This window comes from Colletotrichum spaethianum (assembly GCF_022836535.1).
Source record: "Colletotrichum spaethianum MAFF 239500 DNA, contig01, whole genome shotgun sequence".
Taxonomy (NCBI): Eukaryota; Fungi; Ascomycota; class Sordariomycetes; order Glomerellales; family Glomerellaceae; genus Colletotrichum; species Colletotrichum spaethianum.
In genome coordinates this window covers 2128415-2153102 of record NW_026054771.1, presented here as the reverse complement: position 1 = coordinate 2153102, position 24688 = coordinate 2128415, and the positions used below count along the sequence as shown (strand labels likewise).

At 53.8% G+C, this 24688-nt stretch overlaps 5 protein-coding genes and 1 non-coding gene across 6 annotated transcripts; 1 reads left to right on the top strand and 5 right to left on the bottom strand.

Annotated features, from left to right (window-relative positions):
- Positions 1-1211: 1211 nt before the first annotated feature.
- Positions 1212-2854, bottom strand: ColSpa_00586 (uncharacterized protein; the record flags this gene model as incomplete). The annotated part of the gene is made up of 2 exons (XM_049266798.1): positions 1212-1911; positions 1992-2854. 2 exons carry the CDS (start codon positions 2852-2854, stop codon positions 1212-1214), a joined length of 1563 nt encoding a protein of 520 aa, XP_049122755.1.
- Positions 2855-14159: 11305 nt separating this feature from the next.
- ColSpa_00585 (uncharacterized protein) lies at positions 14160-14939 on the bottom strand (the record flags this gene model as incomplete). The annotated part of the gene is made up of 1 exon (XM_049266797.1): positions 14160-14939. The coding sequence occupies one exon, from the start codon at positions 14937-14939 to the stop codon at positions 14160-14162; it is 780 nt and encodes a 259-aa protein (XP_049122754.1).
- A 947-nt stretch (positions 14940-15886) lies between these two features.
- On the bottom strand, positions 15887-16345 carry ColSpa_00584 (uncharacterized protein; the record flags this gene model as incomplete). The annotated part of the gene is made up of 1 exon (XM_049266796.1): positions 15887-16345. The coding sequence occupies one exon, from the start codon at positions 16343-16345 to the stop codon at positions 15887-15889; it is 459 nt and encodes a 152-aa protein (XP_049122753.1).
- An 859-nt stretch (positions 16346-17204) lies between these two features.
- On the bottom strand, positions 17205-19783 carry ColSpa_00583 (endothelin-converting enzyme 2; the record flags this gene model as incomplete). The annotated part of the gene is made up of 4 exons (XM_049266795.1): positions 17205-18575; positions 18698-18931; positions 19022-19467; positions 19648-19783. The coding sequence occupies 4 exons, from the start codon at positions 19781-19783 to the stop codon at positions 17205-17207; spliced, it is 2187 nt and encodes a 728-aa protein (XP_049122752.1).
- A 2499-nt stretch (positions 19784-22282) lies between these two features.
- ColSpa_00582 (putative kinase mug58) lies at positions 22283-23089 on the top strand (the record flags this gene model as incomplete). The annotated part of the gene is made up of 3 exons (XM_049266794.1): positions 22283-22313; positions 22385-22445; positions 22501-23089. The coding sequence occupies 3 exons, from the start codon at positions 22283-22285 to the stop codon at positions 23087-23089; spliced, it is 681 nt and encodes a 226-aa protein (XP_049122751.1).
- An 893-nt stretch (positions 23090-23982) lies between these two features.
- Positions 23983-24082, bottom strand: ColSpa_tRNA_006. Its single transcript is given in 2 exon segments — positions 23983-24026; positions 24046-24082. It is a non-coding gene; the product is annotated as a tRNA-Ser (tRNA).
- Positions 24083-24688: the final 606 nt, after the last annotated feature.

The window sequence follows — 24688 nt, the reverse complement described above, 5'->3', positions numbered from 1 at the left end:
GGACGCCGGTAACACTTCCGTGCAGTAGTCCGTCCAGTGGATGCCGTTTTCACGGTCTCGCGCACTCCTCCTCCTCTTCCTCCCACTTTGGAAACTACCCTCATCAGGAGCAAGACATGACTGCAAAGGCAAAGGCAAAGGCAAAGGCAAAGGGAAGCAAACGTGGGCGGACAGCAAGCCATACCAAGGACATTCCCTCCCTGATCGGTAAGAGCCCCCCCACCCCTTCTCTCAACCACATGGCCAACGAACAACGTCCTCCATGCCGGGGCCTTGCCAATTGGCCGGTTCGATAAAAGCGCCACCAGCCGAATCTCTCCACCCCCACCCCAGTCTTCGCTGGGGGGTTTCAACAGGGTTCCCCGGTGTTCGAAATCGTCCGCCCCCCCCGATAGGATCGACTTGCTAAGCTGGACCTCACGAAAGACCTGGGCTAGAGAGGAACGAACCCAATCGTGACCTTCATCAAAACGTTTTGCCCTTGTGGGGGGGGCTCCCACGAATAGCATTGCTATAGACGCCACGCTGACTGGATGTCTGGGTTCACTCAGCCTCTCAGCTTGGCTTAGCCTGCTTGACTCACGGTCATCTTGTCGTTTGCTTGGACGACTGACAAATGGGTGCCCGAAAGTTTGAGGCAATCAAAGCTTCTAGAGAAACATCGGACAAAATATTTGTCGGTTGGCTCGGCAAAGCCGAGGGCTACGCACGCTCGGATTGTGTCATGGCATCATTGTGGCTGTGGCCAGATAGAGCACAGTCCGTCTCTGGCATAATTGGAAAAGGTGGGTTGAGGTATCATGGTTTTTTATTTCGATTATGGACCAAGTCCAATGCTACCATACCTAGGATCCGGCCACGGTCCTGCTCAACATTCCTAATTCCTGTGGTGGAGTCCACTGGATCACAACTCTGTCAAGTCTCCTCTCCCGCTGCGTGAAGTACAGAACCGGTGTTAACGGCAAGCACCTGAGCTGTCTGAACGATAACTTAGTTTGTCCTTTTGAGCTAAATGACGACGCTGTCCATGTGGTATCATATCGAAGAAAAAGGATCACAAAAGTGTGTAAATCCAGCCAAATTAAACAGAAGGAAACAAGTGTGTAAAGGAGTGATGCGTCGTTTATCATTTCTTTTTGTCCGTTTCACTCATCGTGTGTGGCGTAAATCGAAAACGGTCGTTGCTGCGTTTTTGTAGAGCGGCGCGAACCCTATGAGGGTGTGGCATCCTCATCGATGAGCGTGTGTAGTGTCATGGGATCCCGGAGGCGTCGCGCCTTGTGAATGGCGACGAGGTAGTCGACGAGTCCCTCAGCATCCACGCGGAGTGCCTCGAGTTCTTCCTTGGTACAACCAGCGGCGCGAGAATCTTTGCCTGGGCAACGGTAGGCGGCGAAGACGATGCCGTGATCGTTCTGAGACAAATCCCGAGCACTTGGGCTGCGAGGGCTCGAGTTGGCGGAGCTCCTGCGGCCTGTATCAGTGTGAAAAGCGTGTCCGTAACCTCGCGCAAACTCGCCGGCTTGCGCGTCATCGCTGCGGTATTCCATCCACCCTTCTTGCTTCAGAATCTTGGACTGAACAGTCGCCGAGATGCGGAAAGGGCTCATAAGGTTGGTCAGGCCGTAGGCGGCAAGGAGGCGGCCAGTCATGCCCGGGGCGGAGTCCACCATTGGTCCGTCCATGGGCCCAAGCAGAGAGTTCCTCACGCTAGATGGTCTAGAAGATGAAAAGTCCATCGACAAGCGAGATGTGGGCGATGACGATTCCGACAAGCTCTCAGGCCACAAGTTGACAATATAAACAAGGTCAAACTTGTGCTTAGCAGCGATCTGGGCGGCCTGAAGTGCGCCCTCCTTGGCGACGTCGTCAGCGTAAATAGAGGAGGTCCTTCGCTTGGAACGGAAGGAACTGGTAGATGCCGGGTGGGTGGGGAAGGCGGGAATCGCAGGGTGGCCCGTGTTATCGGTGTCTCCACGGCGTCGTCAAACTCGGGTTCTTCCTCCAAAATATCATCATCGGATAGGGTGAAGAAGTCCATGACATCCCCGCCTTTAAGAATCTGGCTCGAAGAGGCGAAGGACCTGTGAGTTCTCGACTGACCCTGAGAACGTCGCAATGCCGTTGCCTTTTCTTCCCTGCGACGTCTGGTTACCGTGGCGGCAGCCTTCCTCTTGGACAGGCCCAGCTCCGCAAAGTCCCTGGGCTGCGCATCGTGTACGGGCTTCATTTCTGGAGATGCTGCGGGCGTCGGCAGGTCTCTGCTGAGAGCAGAGGATGGACGGCTCTGGGAGCTCTTTATGCTCGAGTCGTCCTCGTAATCGGAGGAGGGCGGGGTGTCCGATCTGTGGGTAGGCAGGATGACGGAGCTGTGGCGGTGCTCAAGAGAAAGCTTATGCGATGGGGGCAGAGTTCTGGGCGACAGCGCAGCAGCGTCGAATGACGAGTCCGGGGAAGAGGATGATGTGGGAGGGCAAGGGAAGTCGAATCCGCGCAGACTCGCCACCGGTTGCATTTCTCTTCGGTGGCTGAGCGACATGGAGCGGGTTGGAAGGGTAAGAGCTGTCATGCTGCTGCTGCTCAGGTGGGAGACGTGTATTGACATGCGCTCGGACGGAGCTTCCGGCAGACTCTGAGCACGCTTCTCGTTCTGGGCGGCGATAATGCGCTCCTCTCTGGCCTTCATGCGAGAGACGCGCGGGCGAATGAAAGACGGCTGGGGAAAGCTGTGGTCCAAAGGGGCGGTTCGTGAGCCACCAGTCGAGTCCGAGATTGACTGGTTTATCTCAATGGTAAGGTCCCTTCTGCGGGAGAAGAGCTTCAGCTTCTCCAGACGATCAAGGTTGTTGGGCATGGCGAGTGAGGCCGATGACGGCGACTTGCGTGTTTGTCTGATGTTCAGAGATTTTGGTAAGCTTTGGCTCTCGGATGTAGGTTGGGAGGAGGGAAAAGTAGGTTGTCGTGGGGTGAACTCACAAGTCCGAGTGATTATATGTAAGAACTGAGCCCGTGCGTTGAAGACGGTAGGACGATGGAAGAAGGAAAACAACAAGAGTCAATCTCGTAAGAGAGTAGTTTGTGGACGTCGAGGTCGAGGTGAGGAAAAGTGTAGGTAAGTTAGGAGGGTAAGATGAGACCTTGACCCAAATGCTGATGCACTGGCTGAAAGTGAGGTCACAGTCGGACAGGGACTCGGCGACCACAAAGGAAGGCGGGAGCAACCGACCAAAGGAAATGGAAACAGTTGGGGCGAGTCAAGTCTCAGTAAATCGGCTGAGTGAATCCAGAACACCCAAGTGTGACGTGGAGGCAGCCCGTTAATAAGGCGATGTCAGACACGAAGCAGGTCAGGTCCCTTTTCTGCGCGACGTCGGTTGGGCGAGGTCGGGGGCAGGACGCGAAGGATGGACCACGGAGAGAGAGTCTGGCTGAGGAAGACGTGAAAGGGTTGGCGGGAAATCGTGCTTGTGCGCTCGAGGTTGTATGGCACTTTGGTGAGACAAGCAGCCAGAGTGAGATGGGCCGCCGCAATATATATGGTAAGCACGCTTAGTCCGGATTCGACAGAAGGCTCGTCCTAGGGGACTGGGGGATGGTTTCGTAGAAGAGTGAATCAGCAGAGGAGAGAAGCGAGACACTCGGCGGGAATAAGAAATGAAAAGTGGAAAGCGGTAGGACGGTAGTCGGTATCAGCTGGGTGAAGAGGTTGCTGGCAGCTAAAGTTGAAGGTGAAGCTGGATCTGGAGAGGTAGATGCAAGAACTAAGATAGCTGGGTTTTGAAAAATTAGAGACGAGAACCGGCCGACGATCAGGAGAGGACAGAACCGAGGATAGGACAAGGTTGGGATGGAGGAAAAGAGGATACGGGCTCAAATCTCAAAGGTCTGGAGAAGTGAAGGCTTTAAGATATGGTCGTGGCGTCTCGAAACGCCCCGAAAGAGAGAGGAGAGGGACAAAGGTGAGGAGGGTACCTTTCGACAAGCCCGAGGGCGAGAAATACTTGCGAGAGCGTGTGCGAGGAGTTGAGGGCCTAGTGTGAGGTGCGCTCAGATGCAGATGCAGCGCTGGGTCAGAGATTTGGGTCGAGGGCCAGATCCAGGTCCATGTCCATGTCGAGCTGCAGCAGCACCGGGGAAGCACGATGTGGCTGGCGGGGGCTTTCTTGGGTGGTGTCTCTGACTCTTGTCAAGGTGTGTGTGTCTCTGATGTATGGTACGCTAGATCAGAAGCGAGGAGGTTCAAGCGAGCGTGGGAGTAGGAGTGGAAGCAGTCGGAGCAGGAATGGGAATGGACGAGGGTGAGGAGGGGATGGGGGCGCATCGTGTTAGTGCGAAGAGTGGAAAGAAGAAAAAAAAGCTAGCAAGCTCTCCCCGACAGCCCCTTTACCATACTATGTACGTCGGACGGGAAGGGAAGAGGCTAGACGAAGCCAAACAAAGATACGTACCGGGGAGTTCACCTTAAGCAGGTGCCATATGCGTCTGCATGTCCCATCCCTGGAGTCGGAACGCTGGCGCTGAACGAGTGAAGGCGCAGGCCGGGGGGGGAAGGGGCCTAGTGCAGTCGGCGGACGGGAGAGGCAACTGGAGGTGGGATGGTGGAGTGGGGCCGTCATGAAAATGGGTGACGGAGCTGCTGCCCTGGGACACTGGATACTGGACATTGGACACTGGAGCTGCTCACATTGGCTGGCCCGGCTAACCACTCGAGCAGACTGCTTTCAGTGGATGTGGGTGGGCACGGCGAGGAAGAGACCGGGGGGGTGCTCTCATGGCCGGGCAGGGATTGTGCAGGGCTCTCGGACGTTGCGACTGGGTATGTTTCTCGAGGGGGCATTTGGGCGTGCTAGTACTTACAGTAATGTGTATAATCACTGAGTGGGGAGGAGCGCACCTCGTGCCTGCCTGCCTTCTTCACCTTGCCTGACAGTAGGGATGGCTCTAGTGAGTGAGGCAGGCAAGGCAGGCAAGGCAGGCAAGGCAGGCACGCGGTACGGTGACTTCCTGCCGCACAGATAGCTGATCTCCAAGACAAGTGACAATATCAAAGGCATCAGCAACGGCGCGCGCAAGAGCAAGAGCAAGAGCCACGCAACTGCAAGGGAAGGCGCACCGATAAGCAACCTCTTACTCCCCATCCCCCCCTGCCTTCTTCTTCTTCTTTCCTTCATACCCATGCTTCGCAGCAGCAGCAACAGCAGCAGCAGCAGCAGCAGCCGCCAATTGATGACCCAAGACCGGTGGAACAGGAGAAAAAGGGCACGAGCGGGCTGCAGATGCAAAGGCGAAAAATGACACCAGCTCTGCATGGTCCTCGGGTTGCGGGTGGCCCCTTGCTGGAACCCGCGACTGATGTTACTTTTCTCGCGCAGCGGGATGTAGGAAGACACAGGAATGACCCTCGAGACTCTGATTGGGAAACGCTCGAGAGGAGCAGGAACAGGGGCCAAGAGGAAAAGCAGGAGCAGGGGCAGAAGTAGGAGCAGACAAGCACGAGTAAAGGCAGGTGCATGACCAGATACCTGCAGAGGCAAAAAGAAGCAACTGCAACGGCAAGAGTCTCGCGAGAGCAAGAAGCAGCAACGAACGCTCATGCACAGGGACAAGGGTCGTTTTCTGCCTCGTGCAACAGCAACAACAAGCAAGACCTCCGGTTAACCTCCACCCTCACATCCCCCCCCTACGGATGCTTTTTGGTCGGTCCCTCCCGTCAATTTTTCGACATTTCCTGTCATCTTTTACCCCGACCTGCCGGATCCTTTCCGCAGCGCCTCCCATGCCTGCCTCGCCGCAAGTGGCTGCCACTTTGATCAGGGCTGTTTCGTTTCGTTTCTTCTTCCGCTACGCACTATCTGATATCAGATATCCCGAGATGACCGCTCCTTGCCCTCCCTCAGGTCTCGTCTCCATAGGTACTCGTCACCCCGCCCTGTTTATGTCTGCTTTGACCGGATGGAACCGTACACTAGAAGGGCACCTCGACCGCCGAAAATCCGAATAGTGCTGCGGAACCCCAAATCCTTCCTCGTCCGCTCTCGAGCCCCCCAAATCAGAGCAGCCTGTTGAGTGGTTCTAGCCACGCCAACCAATCAACCCCCACCACCCCCGTCAAGCTTGACAATCGTACGGTTCTCGTCTCTGTGTAACACAGTAGACCCTGCCAACCATGTTTGCCTGTCAATTCTGTCAGTGGGGGCGCCATGGGATGTCATCCACCCGCCGCTCCTGCCCATCTATCAACCCCTCGTCGTCATGTCGTCTTGAACCTTCTCCTCGCAAACAGGCCTGGCGTTATTCTCAAGGAGACGATCACCTCGACACTGCGATATTCCGACAGTCGAAACGCAATATGCACGACAGACCCAAGCAAGAGATAAACGTTCTTTTCCCGCATGATACACCCCTTTTTTTTACCCAAGGAACCAGTCAATAGACGAACCTTTTGGTGCGCAGTCATGGATCCCGCCCATCGTATCGAAATGGGCAACGCCATGCACGACATCTCGGTTGGGTCCCTTGACGACAACATCAGACCTGATCCCTCCCCCCGGGAGTCAGGCACGCTTCGGGCACCTTGAGCCACTCACAGGTTGTGTCAGTGCGCCTATTTCGACGTGACAACTCGATGATCGACCGCTTGACCCCGGTCAACACTACCGCTGGAGCTTTGACTTAACGGCGCTGCGTATTGACAGTACCGCCCTGAACACCTCTCTCGCTTGCATGCACCTGGGCTCGAGCGTCGTTTTCAACGCTCACAGTCTTGTTTGTTGACATTGCGACCGCCACCTACCTACCTACCTATGTACCCGATTCTTCCCACCGACCGCAATGGCACGTACATATACATGACGCTTCCACCGCTTTTGAACGGTACCTCCGGGCAAGTCGTTGAGCATCAGCATCGATGCCTCGATTGCTGGTTGGCAGCGACGTAACGACGCTACCGTTCTTCGTCTCTCTCGCCAAGCAACATCAGTGCGATCGTCGCCGCTAATGCAAATGCACAAAACTCGTCAACATCGGATGAGTTTTCCAGGAGTTCATCGCAAGTTGCTGCACCGTGTCAAAGCGCCCGATCCCACCCTCAGCCGTCAGCCGAACACGTCTCGACACATACACATTCCGTAAACTCCATAGGTAGAGGGCACATCGGCCAGGCCGAATATTCCTCTCCGTTCAATGTGTTTCTTCTCGTTCGACGTTATTTCCGCTGCTTACCAATGGCTGAAATTTTTAATTTTTTTTGCTGTCTCCAGCATTCATCTACCATCTGCCCCAGCAAAAGAATCCACCGATATACCCTGGCCTCGGCATTTTTGCTAACGGTGGTCGAAGACGCAATTTACCTTCCGGTCACCAATTTCTCCGACTGGACTTGAAGAATTGGACCCTTGATCAAATGGTTATTCGAAATGCAATCTGCCCTCGTCCCTGCCTACCTCAGCGGGACACTGCAATAATTCTTTACTGACGAAAACGGGTCCAAAGCTTGCCTTTGGTCGACAGCTTCGTCATCCATGGTTTGAATATGTTGACGAGATGGCAATGTCACTGCGAAACGTCCTGAACGCAGGGTCCAAGGGTTAGTGACTGGTCTCAAGGCACGCGTTTCCTCTAGCTCGCGGTCCTCGCTTCAAAAAATCCCCTAGCTTCCTTGTGTGCGTCGCCGCATCTCGGACGGCATGTTGCTACGGTCTGATCTCGCTTCTCGCCATCTAACGTCTGCCCGACGGAGCTAGGTAGAAGCTACTCCGCTTGCAGGACTACGGGCTGTAAGCCTCACTATGCGACCGACGAGGCCAACCACTTCTCCATAGCGCCACGTCGAGGCAGCATCGCACGCAAGGGACAAGCCAGCTCGCCCAGCATTCTTGCCCAAGGGATTCGCTGACAACAAGAATCTAGAAACAACCGGAAAAAGAAGTCGATGTCACAGTTGCCTCGCGCAACGCTCAGAAGCTAGGCCGCCTCAGAAGGTGCTAGCTACCTTTTTTTTTTGTTTTTTTTGCTGACTGGGATTCCGCAGCGTGTCGCCGGTGCATGAGCCTGCCTTTAACGGGGGTCTCCCTACTTTTATGTTGTTGCTACCGCTCGTCTCGTGCCTGGTCTTCCGCCTCTCGCAACAACATTATATCACTGCAATATGGGGCTTGACAGCTTCAACAAGGCCGGATGAGGCTGTCCGTCGTTGATCTGTTGGCCAAGCCAATTTAACAAGGTCAAAATGATGCGCACCAGGGGAGTACCTACCATTGTCGTGGGCACCAGTTACATTGTTTCCCGAGCTGGGCAGATTTTCCACCTGACTAAAACCTCAATCCCGAACCTGATGTATGTTTACGCGGAGCAGGCTCCCGCTGAACCGTCATCAAGAAACCTGGCCGTTTCGGGGTAGACCGCCCAAGTCCGGAAATGCCATAGTCGATGGCTGGGACATGACCCCGGATGCTGCATTTGTGCATCCGGATGCATACATCAATGAAGCCCGCGCTGGTGGTGCACCATGGGAGAGGCTGGATCGCTCCTCGAATCGAGACTCTTTTGCGTAGGATGACGACTGATAGCAGTGACTAGACAAGTTGACCCATTTTCTTCTTCTTCTTTTATTATTAGATTGCGGGCAGGCATCCCTCTGTGGATGAAAGTAGGCTGCATCGGCGTTTTCAGGCGAAGTTGCGCCACGGTCTCAGTTTTTTGCTTTTTCAACCAGTTGGGCACCCTACCTATTCCTCTCCCCGAGACCTTACACTTCCGTTTCCTTCAGAAGCCTACCTACATAGTATCTATGATTGAGCAGCTTCCAGGATGGTGTTTTTAGATGCTGGTGCTATCTATCCGACCCTCCGTTGGGCGTGCAACCTATCCGCCTACGCTTTTCGCTTCGCTCTTACAAATTCCACCAGCTATTCCCTGACATGGGTAAATTGATGACAATTCTGCGCTTTTCTGCACGTCACAACCCCTGAGCCTGATGCTTCGTAGCGTTATCTTCGCATTGTAGAGATGCTTCGTGATCCTCGTCTTTGCTGAAGGCCTATCTACTGAGCAAGTCTGGCATAGCCGAGCTTATGTTGGAATTTGCACTTCGTGGAGGCGCAATAGGGTGGAACAAAGTAAGCATGTTATGTGGCGGCGGCCTGTACTGAGATATCAACCCCCAGCTTATCGTCGTAAATCCACCGCACTGCAAGATGTTGCGCCTTTGGCGAACTGAAGACTTGCATGGCGGTCGGGCGAGGCAGCCAGCGAAGGAGAAAAAGCAATGTTCAACCTCACGCAAAGTCCAGAGCAAGCCACGTCAGATTTGAAAAAGATTACACCACCAAGCCATTGAGGCCAAGGCGGCTATCCTGCATCTAGAATATTTGGCCAATGGATCTTCTATCAACCTCCCGGGCTTTAGTCCGACTGAGACGGCAAGAAGACTTGAAAGAGATATCGTCTAGAACACCTTTGCTGGACGCTCGTTGATTACGAGGGCGACGTGCGCATTTCACGATATGCTAATCTTTCGCGAACCAATGCTGCTAGACGAACTCTCTTGATAGTGATCACGGAGGCACTCTTCTCAGCTGGGCGTGCTTCTCGCATACTCGCTACGAATCCGTCGGCCAAAGTTGCGCGGGCCCTTGCAGGCGGCCGTAACACACAGCCTTCGTGCCCTCGCACTATGTGTTTAGTACACAATGACAGTCGAGTGCTACCACAATGGGCGAGCTCGATTTCTCTAACGCTCTCCTACCCGATCTCTCGTCCAAGTCGATTTGGTCGCAGGAGGCTTGGCGTATCGTCCAGTTGCAGATGCCGCTAGCCGTGTTGTATTATCAAACAGCCACACCGGCCGTACGCCGTCTAGTCCCCCCTTCCCACGGCGAGCCACACATTTCCCCCATTGCCAATCACAGCCGAACGTCGCTGTTCTCAGCAGGTTCAACCACTCCGTGATGTGTAGATAGTAGGAATCTTCACGCCCATCATTGGTATCTTCCTGTGGTTTCGAGCAACTGGACTCAGCCCCGGAGAGCCAAAAAACTTCGTTCGCCTAAGGCACCTGCGCTCGTAGGTTCAGCTGGTCGGCCGAGCCACTAAGGAGAGACACCAACGTGTTTTTTTATTAAGCTTGTTGGCGGGAAATGAGGACAGTCGCGAAAGCGAGAATCCTCTAATGTCGGCCCGGGGTTTCGAGCCAGAAGCTTTGCCTATCGGTTTCCTGATGATGACGTTGTCGACGTCGGCTCGCTCAAGACGCAGATCCGACGACGCAAGGGGTGCATGATGCCGCCGTCCAGGCCGCTGTACCACCTCCCAACGTAGGATCAAGGACATGGGCGTCCTCTGGTTGGACTGGAGGTGAGATTGCCATGCGACTGACGCCGGAAGCCTTTCCACGCAGGATCCGGAAACGCAAGGCAGCGCGACCGCATCTGGGTTCAGCTGCGTGCAGAGATTGTCTCCCCCTCCCCATCCGCGCAGGTACGCAGCGCCGCCACGCCGATGCGGCCGGGTGTCTGTTTTTCTGCTTCCGGAACCGCGGTCGTCCTATGCAGGTGTGCTGTTTGGCTTGAGGCAAGGGTACGACAAGTTGTGGTTAGATCATTGTGGCTGGCTTCCCGACGATCTGACGGACGTACCGTAACGACCGGCCGTACCCTCCAAGGTGCTTACCCAAACGAGATCAATCGAGGCATCTTGCGTCAAAATGCGGGCTTGCGCATGACTGATCATTCCGCAAAGCTGACAGATCGAGCCAGCGACGTAAGGGGATCTTAGGAGTCCTGATGAGAGGTCAGAATTCAACTGTTGGTATCTCATGGCTGCAGAACAGCCCCCGGAGAAGTTTTGCCCCCTTGCCCACGTTTCCCTCTTGAGACAGGGTTGCGCCAGGCCGCATTACCAATGAGGCGAGGAGGGTGCTCGAGAAGCCTCGAGAAAGAGGAAGAGATACAGAGAGAGGGAGAATGTCTTTGTTTTCACGCGGCGGAAGCGTCGGGCACCATCGTCCCGCTACTTTTTCCATGCAAGTCGACTCTTTCCGATCCGAGACAAGTGTCTCGTCCCCCTTCCTGTAAGGGTTGGGGGCGCCCAAACCATCAACGTTCAACGGCCTTGCGTGTTTGACAGAGAGACAGGGTGCTTTCTTGCGAGGCTGCGGAAGGGATGGCCGAGGGGGGTTTGTGGAGATGAAAGGGCATACTGCGGCGCTTGCTTCAACCGTTTGATGAGCTTGATGCAGGGAGGAAGAGCAGCAGGGTGATGTTTGACGGGAACTTTCCTTTAGGCAAGAGCCAGGTTGGCTGGTGTCTTGTCATACTACAGACGCCAACCACGCTGTTGATGTGCTTCCGAGGGTGATTGGGGAGGTAGGTGTTTTGCTGACCGTTGGCATCGTATCGACGGACTTTTCGTCTGCGTCTGGTTCTTGCTTGTAACATGACATGATGCTCGTGGTCTGGAAGTGCTTGTGCTATCTGACATGCCTTAACCTGACGTAGGGCTCCTGTTGCACGTCGGCTACACTATGAGTAAGTCAATGGTCTCCGTTGCTTGTCCATTACAGTTGTGATGCTGGTGACGTATATGACTCCCCTGCCGGAGGTGGCCAGCGTTATTATCTTCCAAAGTACTTTCCATTGCTGTTCATGTCGAAGTGTATACCAGGTCAAGTCTCTTCAGCATAATATGATGGTGTCTGCTTATACCCAAGGCAGGTTGGACTTGCTAATTTCGAGGGTGAAAGACACATATGGCGAATCCAGGAGTATCCAACCGTGTTAGACCTCCATGGTCTCCGGTACTGAGAGGATCAACTTCTGCAAGACAATAGAAAAGCAACGCTATATTAGTTCGTCGAGATGTACTACCAGCGTTGATTAATCTGCTAAGCTGTTTGACGTATATCGAGATGGCAGCTGTACGGGCCTTCTTCCTTTCTTCTGGTCAATCGTTCGAAGCAACGCGATGGGCCGGTGATTAACCTCTGTCATCTGTGCAAAAGAAATAGTCTCGAGCGACCCGGCATGCAGAAACCGTATTGTGTTCACTCAAAGTAAGCTCAAGGTCTCGTTTGGCCAAGCGGGAAGCACCGAGGCAGTTGAAACAGTTCTTCTTGGAAAAACAAACGTTCAAACGTTCAAGGCATCGTTAAAAGCTCTGTCTCCGGTCCCGAGTCGAAGGACTTTATCTAGCTTCCGCTTCTGACCGACCATTGAACGACTTTCGGTTTTTGTTACATTCTCTGATGAACTCGCGAAAGCAAAAAGAAAAGTAATTGCGAGGGATGTATTTGCGTGCCACCGTGAAAACCATGGTATTGGTGGAGTTGTAAGCCAGTTCCTTCTATTGTATGAATACCAATCCCACCCCTGATACAAGAAAAAGCAGAGGGAAATGGAACCATCCCGCGTGAAGTTCCTCCGCCAACATCAGATCTCTACGTCGGTGGTCGACTGAACCTCTATCAAGCAACTGATTCAAAGTATTGTGCCCTTAGTGAGCATGACAACACATGAGTCGGTTGTTGTTGTTTCCAGGTGCCTCGACATTTGCATGACATTGACTTGAAAACGGTCTGATATGACTAAGACGCTCCCACGGCTGGATTTCTCGATAGCTCAGTGATGGCCTCATGATAACCCCCCAGCGTTGCGAGCATAGCATCTTGGCTATCCAGACCCACTGGAAGTTAGCCACTGATCGCCCCCAAAAGCATGATGATGAATGCCAGGTTATCAGACTTACAATTTGGTACTTGGAACGTTTCGTTTTATTTCTTGATTGTACTGAAAAGTGGCAAAGAGGGGCCAGATTGAGTCAGTACTAGGTATTCTAGTAGGAGTGACGCCTCGAGCTATCGGTCAAGATATGATTATAAGGAGAGATCACACCCACTGCGTAACCACCAGATCATTGGCCATGGAACGTAATGTTAGCAAGACGACGGTAAAGATCGTCTTGCCGTAGACCACGCCCATGTCCGCCGGAATCTGCACAAGCAGATGTTAACACCTGTAGAGCGGAGGGCTAGAAAGATGTTCTATGACGGATCTGAGGTCAATAACGGCGGTTAAGGGCCCATCGAATGCGTTGTCGTCTTAATTCATACCGAAGTGGCACGCGATCAAGAGCGTGTCGATCATCTCTTTCTTGGAAGTTACACATGAAACAACCGCTATATTCGATATACGAGAGCACTTCTTCAAGCCTAAATGTCTTCAGTTTCTCTTGTCTGAGCATGTTGTTCTAGGCTGTCCTCGTGTTATTAAGGATCAATATGGAGTTATGCAGGATAAACTTGCCCAATCCTGCGCCTCACGTTGCAACAGTCTTGAACGTATCCAAATTCCCGGTTGAAGCAGTTGCGATGATGCCTGTAGCACTCTCCTCGTCGGGCTGTTGTCGAGCTTTACTGAACACCTGTTACATAGTCTCGTCGAGGGAACTGGAGCCGTGACGTGTTCAAGCAAACAATGGGGATGACATCGTACCTCATGAGGGCATTGCAACACAGCAGGGAGAAGGGACGAACGTGTTTTGAGTCTCTTGAATGCATCCTTTTTTGTAGGGGATCACGCCCAAACCGCCTTGACTATGTAGTTTGTAGGGAATCGGAAGTAGCTGGGGTCATCATGCAATGTACCATGCGCCGACCGTCTCACTACGTTGGTAGTTCCGGACGTGGCACCGGCACCCGGAGAAGTGGATACCCGGGGCAAGGGTAGTTCCCGGAGCGGAGCGAATTTCGGCGTGTCGAGTAGTTCCGCCCGATAGCCTTTTCAAGCCTAGGTAAGGTCGTGCAGGCCCGGTTTCCATAGCTTCTGGACTAATCTATTGAATCCAAGATGCGTCATGCTGTGCATCAGGCCACCCGGATGATGAGGGGAACTTTGGGTCTTTACTTCGCTGGCCCGCGTCAATAAAGACAACAAACCAACGAAGTGGAGTCATCCCGCCGTAGCTTTAGTAGCATTGGTATTATTCGAACTGTGGTATCTTCCAGTGTGCCTACTCTAGCAAAAGCAAAAAAATGGACCTGAATCGATCTTCATGCCATGTTGGCATGTCTAACCACCTCGCGGGCCTCTCGATGACCTCGTTGAGGCCGGAACACTGCATGAGCGGAGCCTTCAAAGTGAACAACCCAACCTGGATACCTCGGCTCAGCAAACAAACACCTCTTCCACCTCCCTGCAGTACAGCACCCCCTCAACTTCTGGCATCCCCTTCACCTCCTTCCTCACCTTCTCGATAGCAATCCTCAGCTCACCCCAGGTCCAAAACTCATCCATCAGCCCATGCGCCTCGGAGAACAGCGGCGGCAGCCGGAAGTCGTCCTCCGCAGGACCTAACAACCTCACGAACCCGCCGTTTCCGATCTCCTCCTCGGTCTGCGGGAGCGGCTTGAACTCGATAAAGATCACCAGCCTCGTCATGTCCGTGAAACACCGCGAGCATACTTTGAGGGCCTCGACGATGCGTCGCTCATCCGGCAGGACAGACCAGTGGATCCCCACGTTCATGATGCCGGGCTTCGTCGTCCATGGAGAGTCCCACGCCCCGATGCGGCAGCGGTACACGAGCGGCGGGAGATAGACAATGTCAGAGCTTGGGACATATTCCAGTGCAGACGGGGAGGGACGGGACTCCTTTTGGATGTCGAGGGGGTAGGGGAAGGGCCGGAGGAGGGCTTGGACGGCCTTCCGAGACTCGGCGCAGATGCCGAGGCCGACGTGGCGCGCGTGCCGGTGTTCGCGGGCGGGCTTGATGAGGTAGGTGTCTTCTCTGTACTCGAAGACGCGGGGCTCTGCGGCCAAGGCCTCCCAGATGAGAAGGCGGAGCTCGAGAGGGAGAGCCATGAGGGGGTGGCAGCTCGTCGATGCCTCGGGCGTGGTTTCCTCCATTGGCGATACAGAAGGGACAAGACCGGCGATGGTGGACATGGCGGTGTTTGCGAGAAAGAGGTACTCGTTTACGATTGAGTCCCTTGTGTCAGGGGGAGTCAGTGGCTTAAGAATCAATATCGTCTGAAATTGACTTGGATGATCACTGAATGTCTCATCCGTGGGCGGTGGCTGCGGCTGAGGTGAGATAGGCGCTGCATCGCTGTCGTTGACAACCTATCACCATTAAGCGGCTGCAATACGCCCGGTTCGTTACTTTAAGCCCGGCTTCCTGGCAGCCCAACCGGAAAGCTCGATTCGAGGAGATGCAGTCGTTAGCGGGAACGTGGGCTCAGTCTCATTTAATATGCCGCCTGCCCACCTCAACTCTCGAGGTTAGACTGCCCCCCGAACGATAGGCCTTCTTTCATGACGTCTGGAGGACTTGGCGACCTCAACGGCATTAGTGCAAGTAAAAGCGCGGTAAATCTCATACCACGAACCATATGCGACATCGGAAAAGTCGGGTTGTTCCCTGTTCGGTGAATAACTTGCTCTCGCATCATGGGGCCTTGGATGAGATGGCGGGCTGGATCAGGCCGGGTCAGGCTGGGCAGCGCTGTTTATCTACATGTTATTTCCAGGTCCTGGTCGAGACCATGTGGACCAAGAGATTAGATTTGATGGGCAAAAGCTGAACCATCAAAACGCAAAAGCTGATAGTGTGGCTGCACTGGCTGCTGCAGACCGCCATAGATGGATGGTTGACAGGACTTTATCCGAACCATCCGACAAACCCCTCTTCGGAAAGAAAACAACCAAACGTCGCGTGGTGGGTGCTGGAATCTCGCAACAATCCAAGCATGTCCCCCACAGGCCACCCGCTTCATGAGTCGGGTCCCCGTTGTTCAGTGTCGGCGAGGATGGCCGCCGGCACCATTGCGGCATAACCGAACAAACAATCCCATCATGGCACCAGGGAAAGAGCCTGTTATCTTTTGGGTCATTTACGCCTGCCAAAAGTCAATTGGAAGGATTATGGAAATTTCGCTCCTGAACGCAGTGGCAGGGGAAGTTGAGTTCCGACGAGGACTGGTCTTCTCTCTGTCATATAGTTCGCTAGTGCGTAATTCGCCGACACTTCCCTGGGCGTAGCCGAGGTTGCGGCGCGGTGCAGCGGCGATGTGGGCATCCACCGCCGGGTGGGCTACGGGCGGTTTAGCGATGCGACATGGCTGGGCGTGATCGACTTGTGAGTGTCGTCGCGTTGCCCGCCGACTTTTGAGGGTGGTGACGGCTGGTTTGGAGGATTGCATGATCTGCAGTTTGCGTTTCGTCGAACCTGACGTCGCATCATACCGCAGAGTCATTCCTTCCTCTGGCGCTTTCTTGGACCCGACCGAGTCTTCCTTCTCCAAGTGAGGTACATCGCGACGGAACTGTGCTTCATAGCAAGTGAGGGTCATTTCGGGTGTTACTTTGGGTCGCGATGCCTCTACTTTGCCATTACTCACGGAGATATCATTCGCAAAACGAAAATTCTCACAAAGCCAGCATCCTCAATGGACTTTTGCTACGTCGCCCACGCTTGAGAGTGGTCGGCGGCGGTTGCTCCGGCAGTCTGCCCCGGCCCCGGGCTTCTGCCCCACTCCACGCGGTTGGCACCGAATGTTGATGCGGTGCGAAGCAAGCTTCCAGGTCGGCACGATTGGAAACAATCGCATCCTTACAGAAGATTCTTGCAAGATTCTATTGGCCTAGTCACTTGAACAATGGCATGACAAAAAGTCGTTCGCAGAACGTCGGAAGGTTTTCGTTCAAAGTTGTACCTAGTCAGCTCTGCATGCTGGTAACTCGAGTACAGAGGGCCGGCAGTCTATGTACTGTCTTCAACACTTCTCATGATTTGGGTTCTCATAAGCACTTTGAACCTTTATGCCTCTCCATAGTTTCTGTCTGCCCCCAAACACCAGGACAAGTGCTAAATAAGACAGTCAAAGCCTTCGGATATTATCCGTGGCTGTGGTGGTATCGTCTTAACATGCAGAATACGTGGTTCGACCTCCGCCATGGATGCGTTGCAGTCAGTCCTCCTTTGGGAGATATGCAAACACAACAGCAATGCACTACATAAAAAATACGGAAGCTCCTTGGCAAAATTAGTTTAAAGAATATTTATATTATGATTTTATCGTGTACAAAAGGCGGCAGCCCGGAAAATACGAGGCAGGGAATCTAAGTGTCTTTGACGCTCTTCTCCGAACGCCTGTCATCCAGCTACCGGGTAGCAGCCAGCATGACATCCGGAACACCGAGCCGAACCGTCTACCAGAGCTCACATGTAGGCTGCTTCTGAGGACAGTTGAATGCACTGCGGAAGTCCTTCGAGTTGTCCAATGGTCCTTTGATGCGGGCAAACCCGGGGGAATGGACGTCAGAGCCAATGGTGTAGACATCGTACTCCTTTGAAGACGACTTGCCGCACCAACTCTGAGCCCATTTCAAGAAGAACAACTGGTCGTGCGAGAATTTTTGCAGACCAGGCAAGTCAACATCTTTGGCTTTCTTGTCCGCCTGCAACTTCTTCCATGCCGTGTAACTTGTTGCGACGCCACCTGCGTCAGCGATGTTCTCCCCAAGGGTGAAGTTGCCCCTAACAGGTACCTCCGTACCATTAGGCGCAGTGACGGTGAACTTTTGGTACTGGTCGACGAAACACTTGGTGCGGTTGTTGAAGGCTTGCAGGCTCTGACTATCCCACCAGTTGACGAGCGAACCGTTGGCGGCATAGTTGTGTCCGCTGTTATCAAAGCCGTGTGTGAGCTCGTGGCCGAGGACGGAACCAAGACTACCATAGTTGATGTACGAGGGGTAGTCGACGCTATACAGGGGCTGTTGCTGGATGCCGGCGCTGATGACAATGTCGTTGTAGGTAGGGAAATAATACGCATTTGTCGTAGATGGTGTCTGGAGCCACAAAGCCTTGTCGCTGGGTTTGCCGAGTTGTGCAAACGCCTTCTTGCTGGAAAAACGAGCCAAGGCGACAGCATTGCCAAAGAAGGTGTTGCCGAGCTGCAGACCGGAGAAGTAGTCTGCAAGGTTGCGAGGACTGGCAGTGTCGGGGGACACATCCGGGTAGCCGATCTTCTTCACGATGGCGTTAACCTTCTCTTCAGCCGCCTTTTTGACGTCAGAAGAGAGCCAGTCCTTTTCACCGAGGCGAGATATAAAGGCCTGCTGGATGCTGCCCATCATGTTTGTCGTGAGCTCACGAGCCTCCTTCGAGTATGCCTTGTCGAGGTAAAACCGGCTGAGAATCCAACCCAGTCCCGAAGGCAGGCTGCTCCAAGGGACGCCCTCATCAACATGACCGACGCACTGTTGCCATCTCGCGGGCTTACCGACCACTGCCGGATCTACGGCGCGCAGTTTGGATTTCATATCGTTCAATCGCTCTGTAGCCTCGGCTTCAACGTAACTGGAAAAGGTAGAGGTTGCCTTCCATATGAAGAAGCCTTGGACCGTCTCCACTGTAGTGTTGGCGAGGAGTTGGGAGAGGTTGCCGAAGTAAGCAGGTGAGAAGTAGAGCTCTTGGGGTTCATAATCCGCGGGAATCAAGTTCTTGAGGACATAGTCGTGGTTGAGCTCAGGTGCTACGCTAGTGACTTGCTCCAAGTTGAACACTCTGCCGGGTGACTATATACAATCGTCAATTGCGGATCGTCAGGGGCCTGAGACTGGAGCATCGGGATTGAGAAACGTGCTGGATGTTGTGTTTCGGTTATGAAAAGGCAATTGCAAGGGGTGGAAAGACTCACGCTGTCACTCTCGCGGCTATCATCCGTAGCCTTCAAAGCGTTTGCTTCCCTCTCAAAATTAGTAATGGCTCGTGCAAGCTTCTCAGATTTATCGCGACTAGGCTTGTCAGGGTGCACTTCTTGGAGGACCGCTGCCATAACGCGCAGGTACTCTTCGACCGTTTCGTTGTTATGTGACTGTGAGCCGGTAAGCAGTGGCGTGCCGCCGGGCAGGACCGAGATGAGGGTTTTGTTCTATCACGCCATCAGTCTGGTGCTCGAAGGGGCGGAAGACTGCGCCAAAAAACTTTGAAAAGTGTCAAGAGCAAACAGGGAACTACACACCGGGTTCAGATCATCAAAAGTGACATCGATGGACTCAAAAGTCGGAATGCTATGCTGACTAAATAGCAGTAGAGCCTTGCCCATGTTGGAAGCATCACCCTTTGAGACCTTGCGTTCCTTGTCTTCCGTTGTGTTGGCGACAGGGAACGCCTCCGTGACGAGGTCGATGAGACTAATCAGAGGACGCAGGCCTGCCGCCTCGACCGCGGTATTGTTCAAGCAGGCATTGTATGTTTCGACAATGAGCTTGAAGTTGTCTTGATCGGCACCAACTTGCTCTTGGGATAGAGATGCCGTCAGAAATCCAGCATTGGGCCCGGAGGGATAAGGGCCCTCCAAGATGTCCTTGAGCAAGACTGAGACAGTGTCGCCGACTTCGCCCAGCGAGGAGGCCCTGCCCTGACCGGCGGCCGGCGCGTGCCTGGAGTCCCAGCCCGCGCATGCCACTGCCAAGAAAGTGTGTCAATGATTGTAGAGTCATGGCATTTTGACTTTGGGGATGTCTTGAATGAGAATTATGAGCGAGTTGTAAAGCAGGGATTGAAAGCTTGGACGTGGGGAAGCTAGAAACAAAAGTCATGCGGGCAAGGGGGAGTTAAAAGGTAATTGGAGCCAGTTCGACCTACGTTTGTCAAAGTCTGTGCACGGATCGATATCGGTATAGTTGGGAGCAAGACTAAGAAGGATCTCCGAAGCAATCTCGAGACATGCTGGCGTTGTGCAAACGCTGCTCGCGTCAACATTTGTGCCGGTGGGAGCCATTGTGCTAGCACTGGGTCCTCGAAGTTCTGTTGATTTAGCTTAGCAGCGGAGCCAGGAAGCATTGCAAATATAGACCTACGCCGGAGGAGGCTACCTGCGTAGCGAATGGTATGCTGAGGCACTTGGCGCAAGAATCACAAGTGCCTTGGACCAACAGTATGGTCTCGTCGACGATCACGGAAGGGAAGTTGGGTGAGGGTTGGCGGAAATTGGTTCATCCAGTGTGACTCTCGGGGTTGGGTTGGTCCTTATATATATTCAAGAGCTGTCGAGGGTGACCGGAAGCAAGAGGAATGACGACTAAAGCAGCAAAATGAGCGTGGCGGTGGTATTCGTTAATGTTTTTGTTATGCATATGGGGAAAAGCAGCGAGGCGTTGGCCGTCCGGTCTTTGAGTGTCATGCTTGCCATGATACGGTACGCACATGCGGTACCCGTACCTTCCGCTCCAGGTTAATGGAAACCAATGCAGGCCTTTGCTCCTTCCCAACGGTGTATGAGTCGGCCGAAGGTGAAGAGTGCCCAGTCTCTTGTCGAGATCGCCATTCGTTAAACCTTGACCAACCCCAGCTGCTTTTGACACATCAAGTCTGTGTGGTGACGAAGGCGATCCGGTGTGTATGCGGCGGGCAAAGGTAAACATTGCGGGGAGCGACAAAAGTGCCGCCCCGCCAAGCCATGGATGGGGCTTAAGCTGCATGGGTGATTCTGAGCCAACTTCTCAAGCCGCGATACGGTGGTACAATGTGTTGTTGCCCTTTCGATTTCGAGCCTCCACCGCAAGCCAGTCAGCCCAATTCTTGGCAGGGTTAGACGGGGCGATGTCGATCCTCATTGTGTAATTCTCGCGCAGGCAACACTGGGATCAGAGGCAGACCAGCACTGCGCAGTGACTAGGCAGCGCAGATGGTACACTCTCTTGCCGAGGATGGGCATCAGCAGGTCGAGCAGTGGTGTGCGGCTGAAGTTCAGCTCGAGGAACGCTTGGTATGTGAATGGGCATTTGAAATAAACACAAAAGGACTAGCTCCTTCCGTCCCTAGAATAGACGGCATGCGTATCTTACACAGCAGCGCGGATGTTTTCCCAGCAGTCAAACGGCTGCCTGAGTCCTACACTTCACGATAGGTATCCAAGACCTGTCGGCTGAAGGATGAGGCGGAGCGACAAACCAATCGACCGTCGGTGGCATCCTACAGCGATCGATTACACCTACTCGTCTCCAACCCCGACGTCTTGTCTCAGGAGCTGAGCCTCAATAACCTATTTTGGCTTCATGTGGGTGGCTCTTAACGGCCTGGCGGCTGCAGTTTGGGCGGGCAATTGCTCGCTCACCCGTAGAAGTCCGGCAATTTGACTTTCCCAAGCTCCTCTTTTCCCAGTAGTGCGGATAGCTCCTCCACAATAGCCTTCAGGCACGAAGCTAGCCTTAGAGGCTAGAAAATGCTGACGATATGCTTCGCAGGGCCCCTCTACACCCCTGAAACGAGCAACTATACTTCGAGCCTCAATCAAGCCCATTACTTAGGATGGCAAATCACTACCAAGGAATACCGTTTTCGACAGCCAAGCCGGCGTAGTTAGCTCCGCGAAGCCGCGGAGTCGTGTTGTTCACGCAACGGGCGGATGCAACCTACAAGCGCAGTTGAGTTGCACGGCAGGGCAGCCAAGGTTCGGATGGTTGTCCAACTCTGTCCTTTGAACCGGGCAGAGATTCAGAAAAGGGGATCGACAACAGTGAGGCTCCGAACGCAGTTGACGGAAGGATATTGGCATAGGCAAAATGGGCAGCCCGCCAGCATAAGTTCTGTCGCGCCTACTTCGTAGATGTCGTGCTGTACCCGTTGAGCAAAGGGATGGGACATTGGTGAATGCAACAATCGCGAAGGGTGTTATGGGAAGCGAGCTGTTCCGGAGCTCAAATAATAACCTCAACATCCCTCGACCAACGATCGCCGTCACAGTTCATGTCGACCCCTTTACCCGAAACCATCACCGACAGAACTGGTCGGTTTGGCGAGAGACAATCAGCCTGTGCTAAGGACTCGGAAACGATCAATGCGTTTTGTTATCGTCACTCACTGACCAAGAGGTCACCTGGGATGCGAATGCAGATGCCAAGGGGAGGTATGAGAGAGGGTTGAATCAAGAGCAAAAGAAGACAAGAAACAATTGTCTGTGATATGGGCTGCCGCAAAGGAGGACCCTCGGGGAGTTGAGGTAAGCAGAGCACAGACCACTACCACTCGGCTGGAAGTAGGGCCCACTCGGCAGCAGAGCCCCGCACTCCGATCAAGCCACGTTCGCATTCCAGTTTCATGCGCCACAATGACGTTGACGTCAGTTACAACTGGTGTTTGCGGGAGGCGATACCTGAAGCACAATCTGGTACTTGATCACTGGCAGCCTGCGTCCCTCTTTCTCCCTTACTTTCCGTTCTTTATCACCATTTTGCCATCCAAAAAAGCATCGTATACCCTTGCTTTACCAGAATTCAAGATGGCGAACACCGGTGCCCCTCCCAATTACTGTACGTTTTCTCCCCGCACCCCTCTCCCCCCAGGCCACAGCTCCAGAGATGCGACTAACATTGCGCCACAGACAAGATCCTCGAGATCTCGGAGACGGCTACAACGCAGCAGGTTCGCGATGCATACAAGAAGTAGGGCCCCGAGTGTCTTGTAATAGAAATGCCAAATGCTGACACTGTTTTATAGAGCGGCTTTGAAGACACACCCTGATAGAGTCCCCGCTGATTCGCCCGAACGAGCGACCCGCACTCGCAAGTTCCAGCTCGTCAACGACGCATACTACACACTCTCCGACACCCAAAGGCGGCGCGAGTATGACGCCCAGCGCAACATCTTTGGCGCATCCGCCGGCACAACCTACGGCGACTTTTCCGACGACGAGGAGGACCCGGCGGAGGAAGTGCCCCCGCAAGCTGGTCCCGGAAATGCGCAAAACGCCTACTCGTGGGCATGGAACTTCTTCACCGGAGGCAAACAGGGCCAGAACCAGGAGCAGCGCGAGAAGACGGACAACCAGCAGTTCGGAGACGTCTTCGAGGAGATGCTGCGCGAGGAGGGCATGGCCGAGGAGGGTACGAACCGCCCGACGGGCTCCTTCTGGGGCACTGTGGGCGGCCTGAGTGGCGGCGCGCTGGGCTTCATCGTCGGGAACATGCCCGGTGCGTTCGCGGGAGCTGTCGCTGGAAACAGGCTCGGTGCCGTTCGAGACGCGAAGGGCAAGAGCGTCTACGCCGTATTCCAGGTCAGTGCGAATCTGGAGATATCTGCGGGGTAGATCCAGTTAGCCTCTCTGTCGTGTTTTGGTTGGTGTAAGGGTATTTTGCTAACAGCCTGCAGGAGCTTCCTCAGCCGGACCGTGCGAGGTTGCTTACCCAGTTGGCTGCCAAAATCTTCAGCCATACTGTAGGAGCTTAAGGGTGTTTGTGATGTAAGTTGGTTTCAGGGTTATACCACTTGGGCAGCTCGGAGTTTGGGTCGGAATGGGATGGGTTGGTGGTTCAGCGTAATCGGACACCTCAGTACTTCAGTATCAATAAACTAGATAGCTTAAACTTCGAATCCCCACCTCTTCGGGCGTGGATTGTTAAGATAGTGACCAAGTCCTGTCTATGAACCTTTGAGTCATTTGTTCTGCGCAAACAAAACGAGTAAAGTTGGGCATTGAGTGTCGACTCACGAGTGCCAAAGGACTCGGATCTAGCCCACAGCCCCGGCCTTGCCGCCTCCATCGGCCAAGGCATTCGTCTGTGTCCTCGGCGCCGGGCCTGACTCGTTGGTTCCCCGAAAGCCTTTGCCGATATGAGTTGCGGGACAAGTGGTACCGTTGACACGCGACTCTAGGAAAACACGAATTACGTTTTTTGCGAGAATATTATATCACTACACTTCTGAGATGCTTGTTTACGTAAGTGGCGGTGCGGGAAAACCCCTTGAGCTTCTTTTCCTTCGTGCAGCTCTCGCCAGTTGAAGCTTTGGCAGTCGCGTTGGGGTACAGTTTGTCGTTGCCCGACTGGCAGCTTGAAGTGGCACTGGGCTAGTGTGGGGCTAGCTACCCCAGCAATACATCACTAACGCCCTGGCGGTCAGAATCGCAAAACATACCAAAGCATGACGAATCATAACTTGACAGATACGGAGACAGACAGTCAAAACTGCAAAAGGATAACGCGTCAAGGACAGGATTCGAACCTGCGCGACCGAAGCCACTGCCTAGTCTGGAATCACGAATGATAGCAGGGCAGCCCATTAACCACTCTGGCACCTTGACTAGTGACCTGTGGTTAAGGATAATGTGCGGGGAAAGCTCCATATTCCGCTCCTCAATAGCAGGCGGGTGCTACATTCCCACCCCATCTTGCACGGTACGGCTGTGGGTACCGCCAGCGCAAGGGACAACTTTGAACAAGTCAGTCATGCCAAAGGCTTATCCAGGATGGATAACTCAAGAGAGGGATCGCATCAACTTGCCGCGCATTCGCGTCATCGGTTGTGAAGCAGAAACATTTCTATTTGGTCCTGTTTATGAAGTCGATCAGTGAACTTCCAATGGTGTATGATGTCGAACTGGCCAGGGTGAAGTCAGTCTCGCAGGAGCCTTTTGGGTCAGTCGTTGCTCGCGTTGGGCATGCATAATATGCACAACGACATCGACACCGAAAGTCTCTCCAATTACGAGATGAGGCGCTACCCTGCATGCAGGGTGAGGAGTCCGAAGCTAATCAGAGTGAATCATCGAGAAGTGAAATGCAGCAAAAGTCCGCAGAACCACGGAACGTGGAAGCCACCATGGACAAACGATGCTGATCCTCGAGTTCCCGCTCCGACCAGACTCTGTCTGTGGGTGCAGTCTCACCTCGCAGAGCTGAATGTGGGG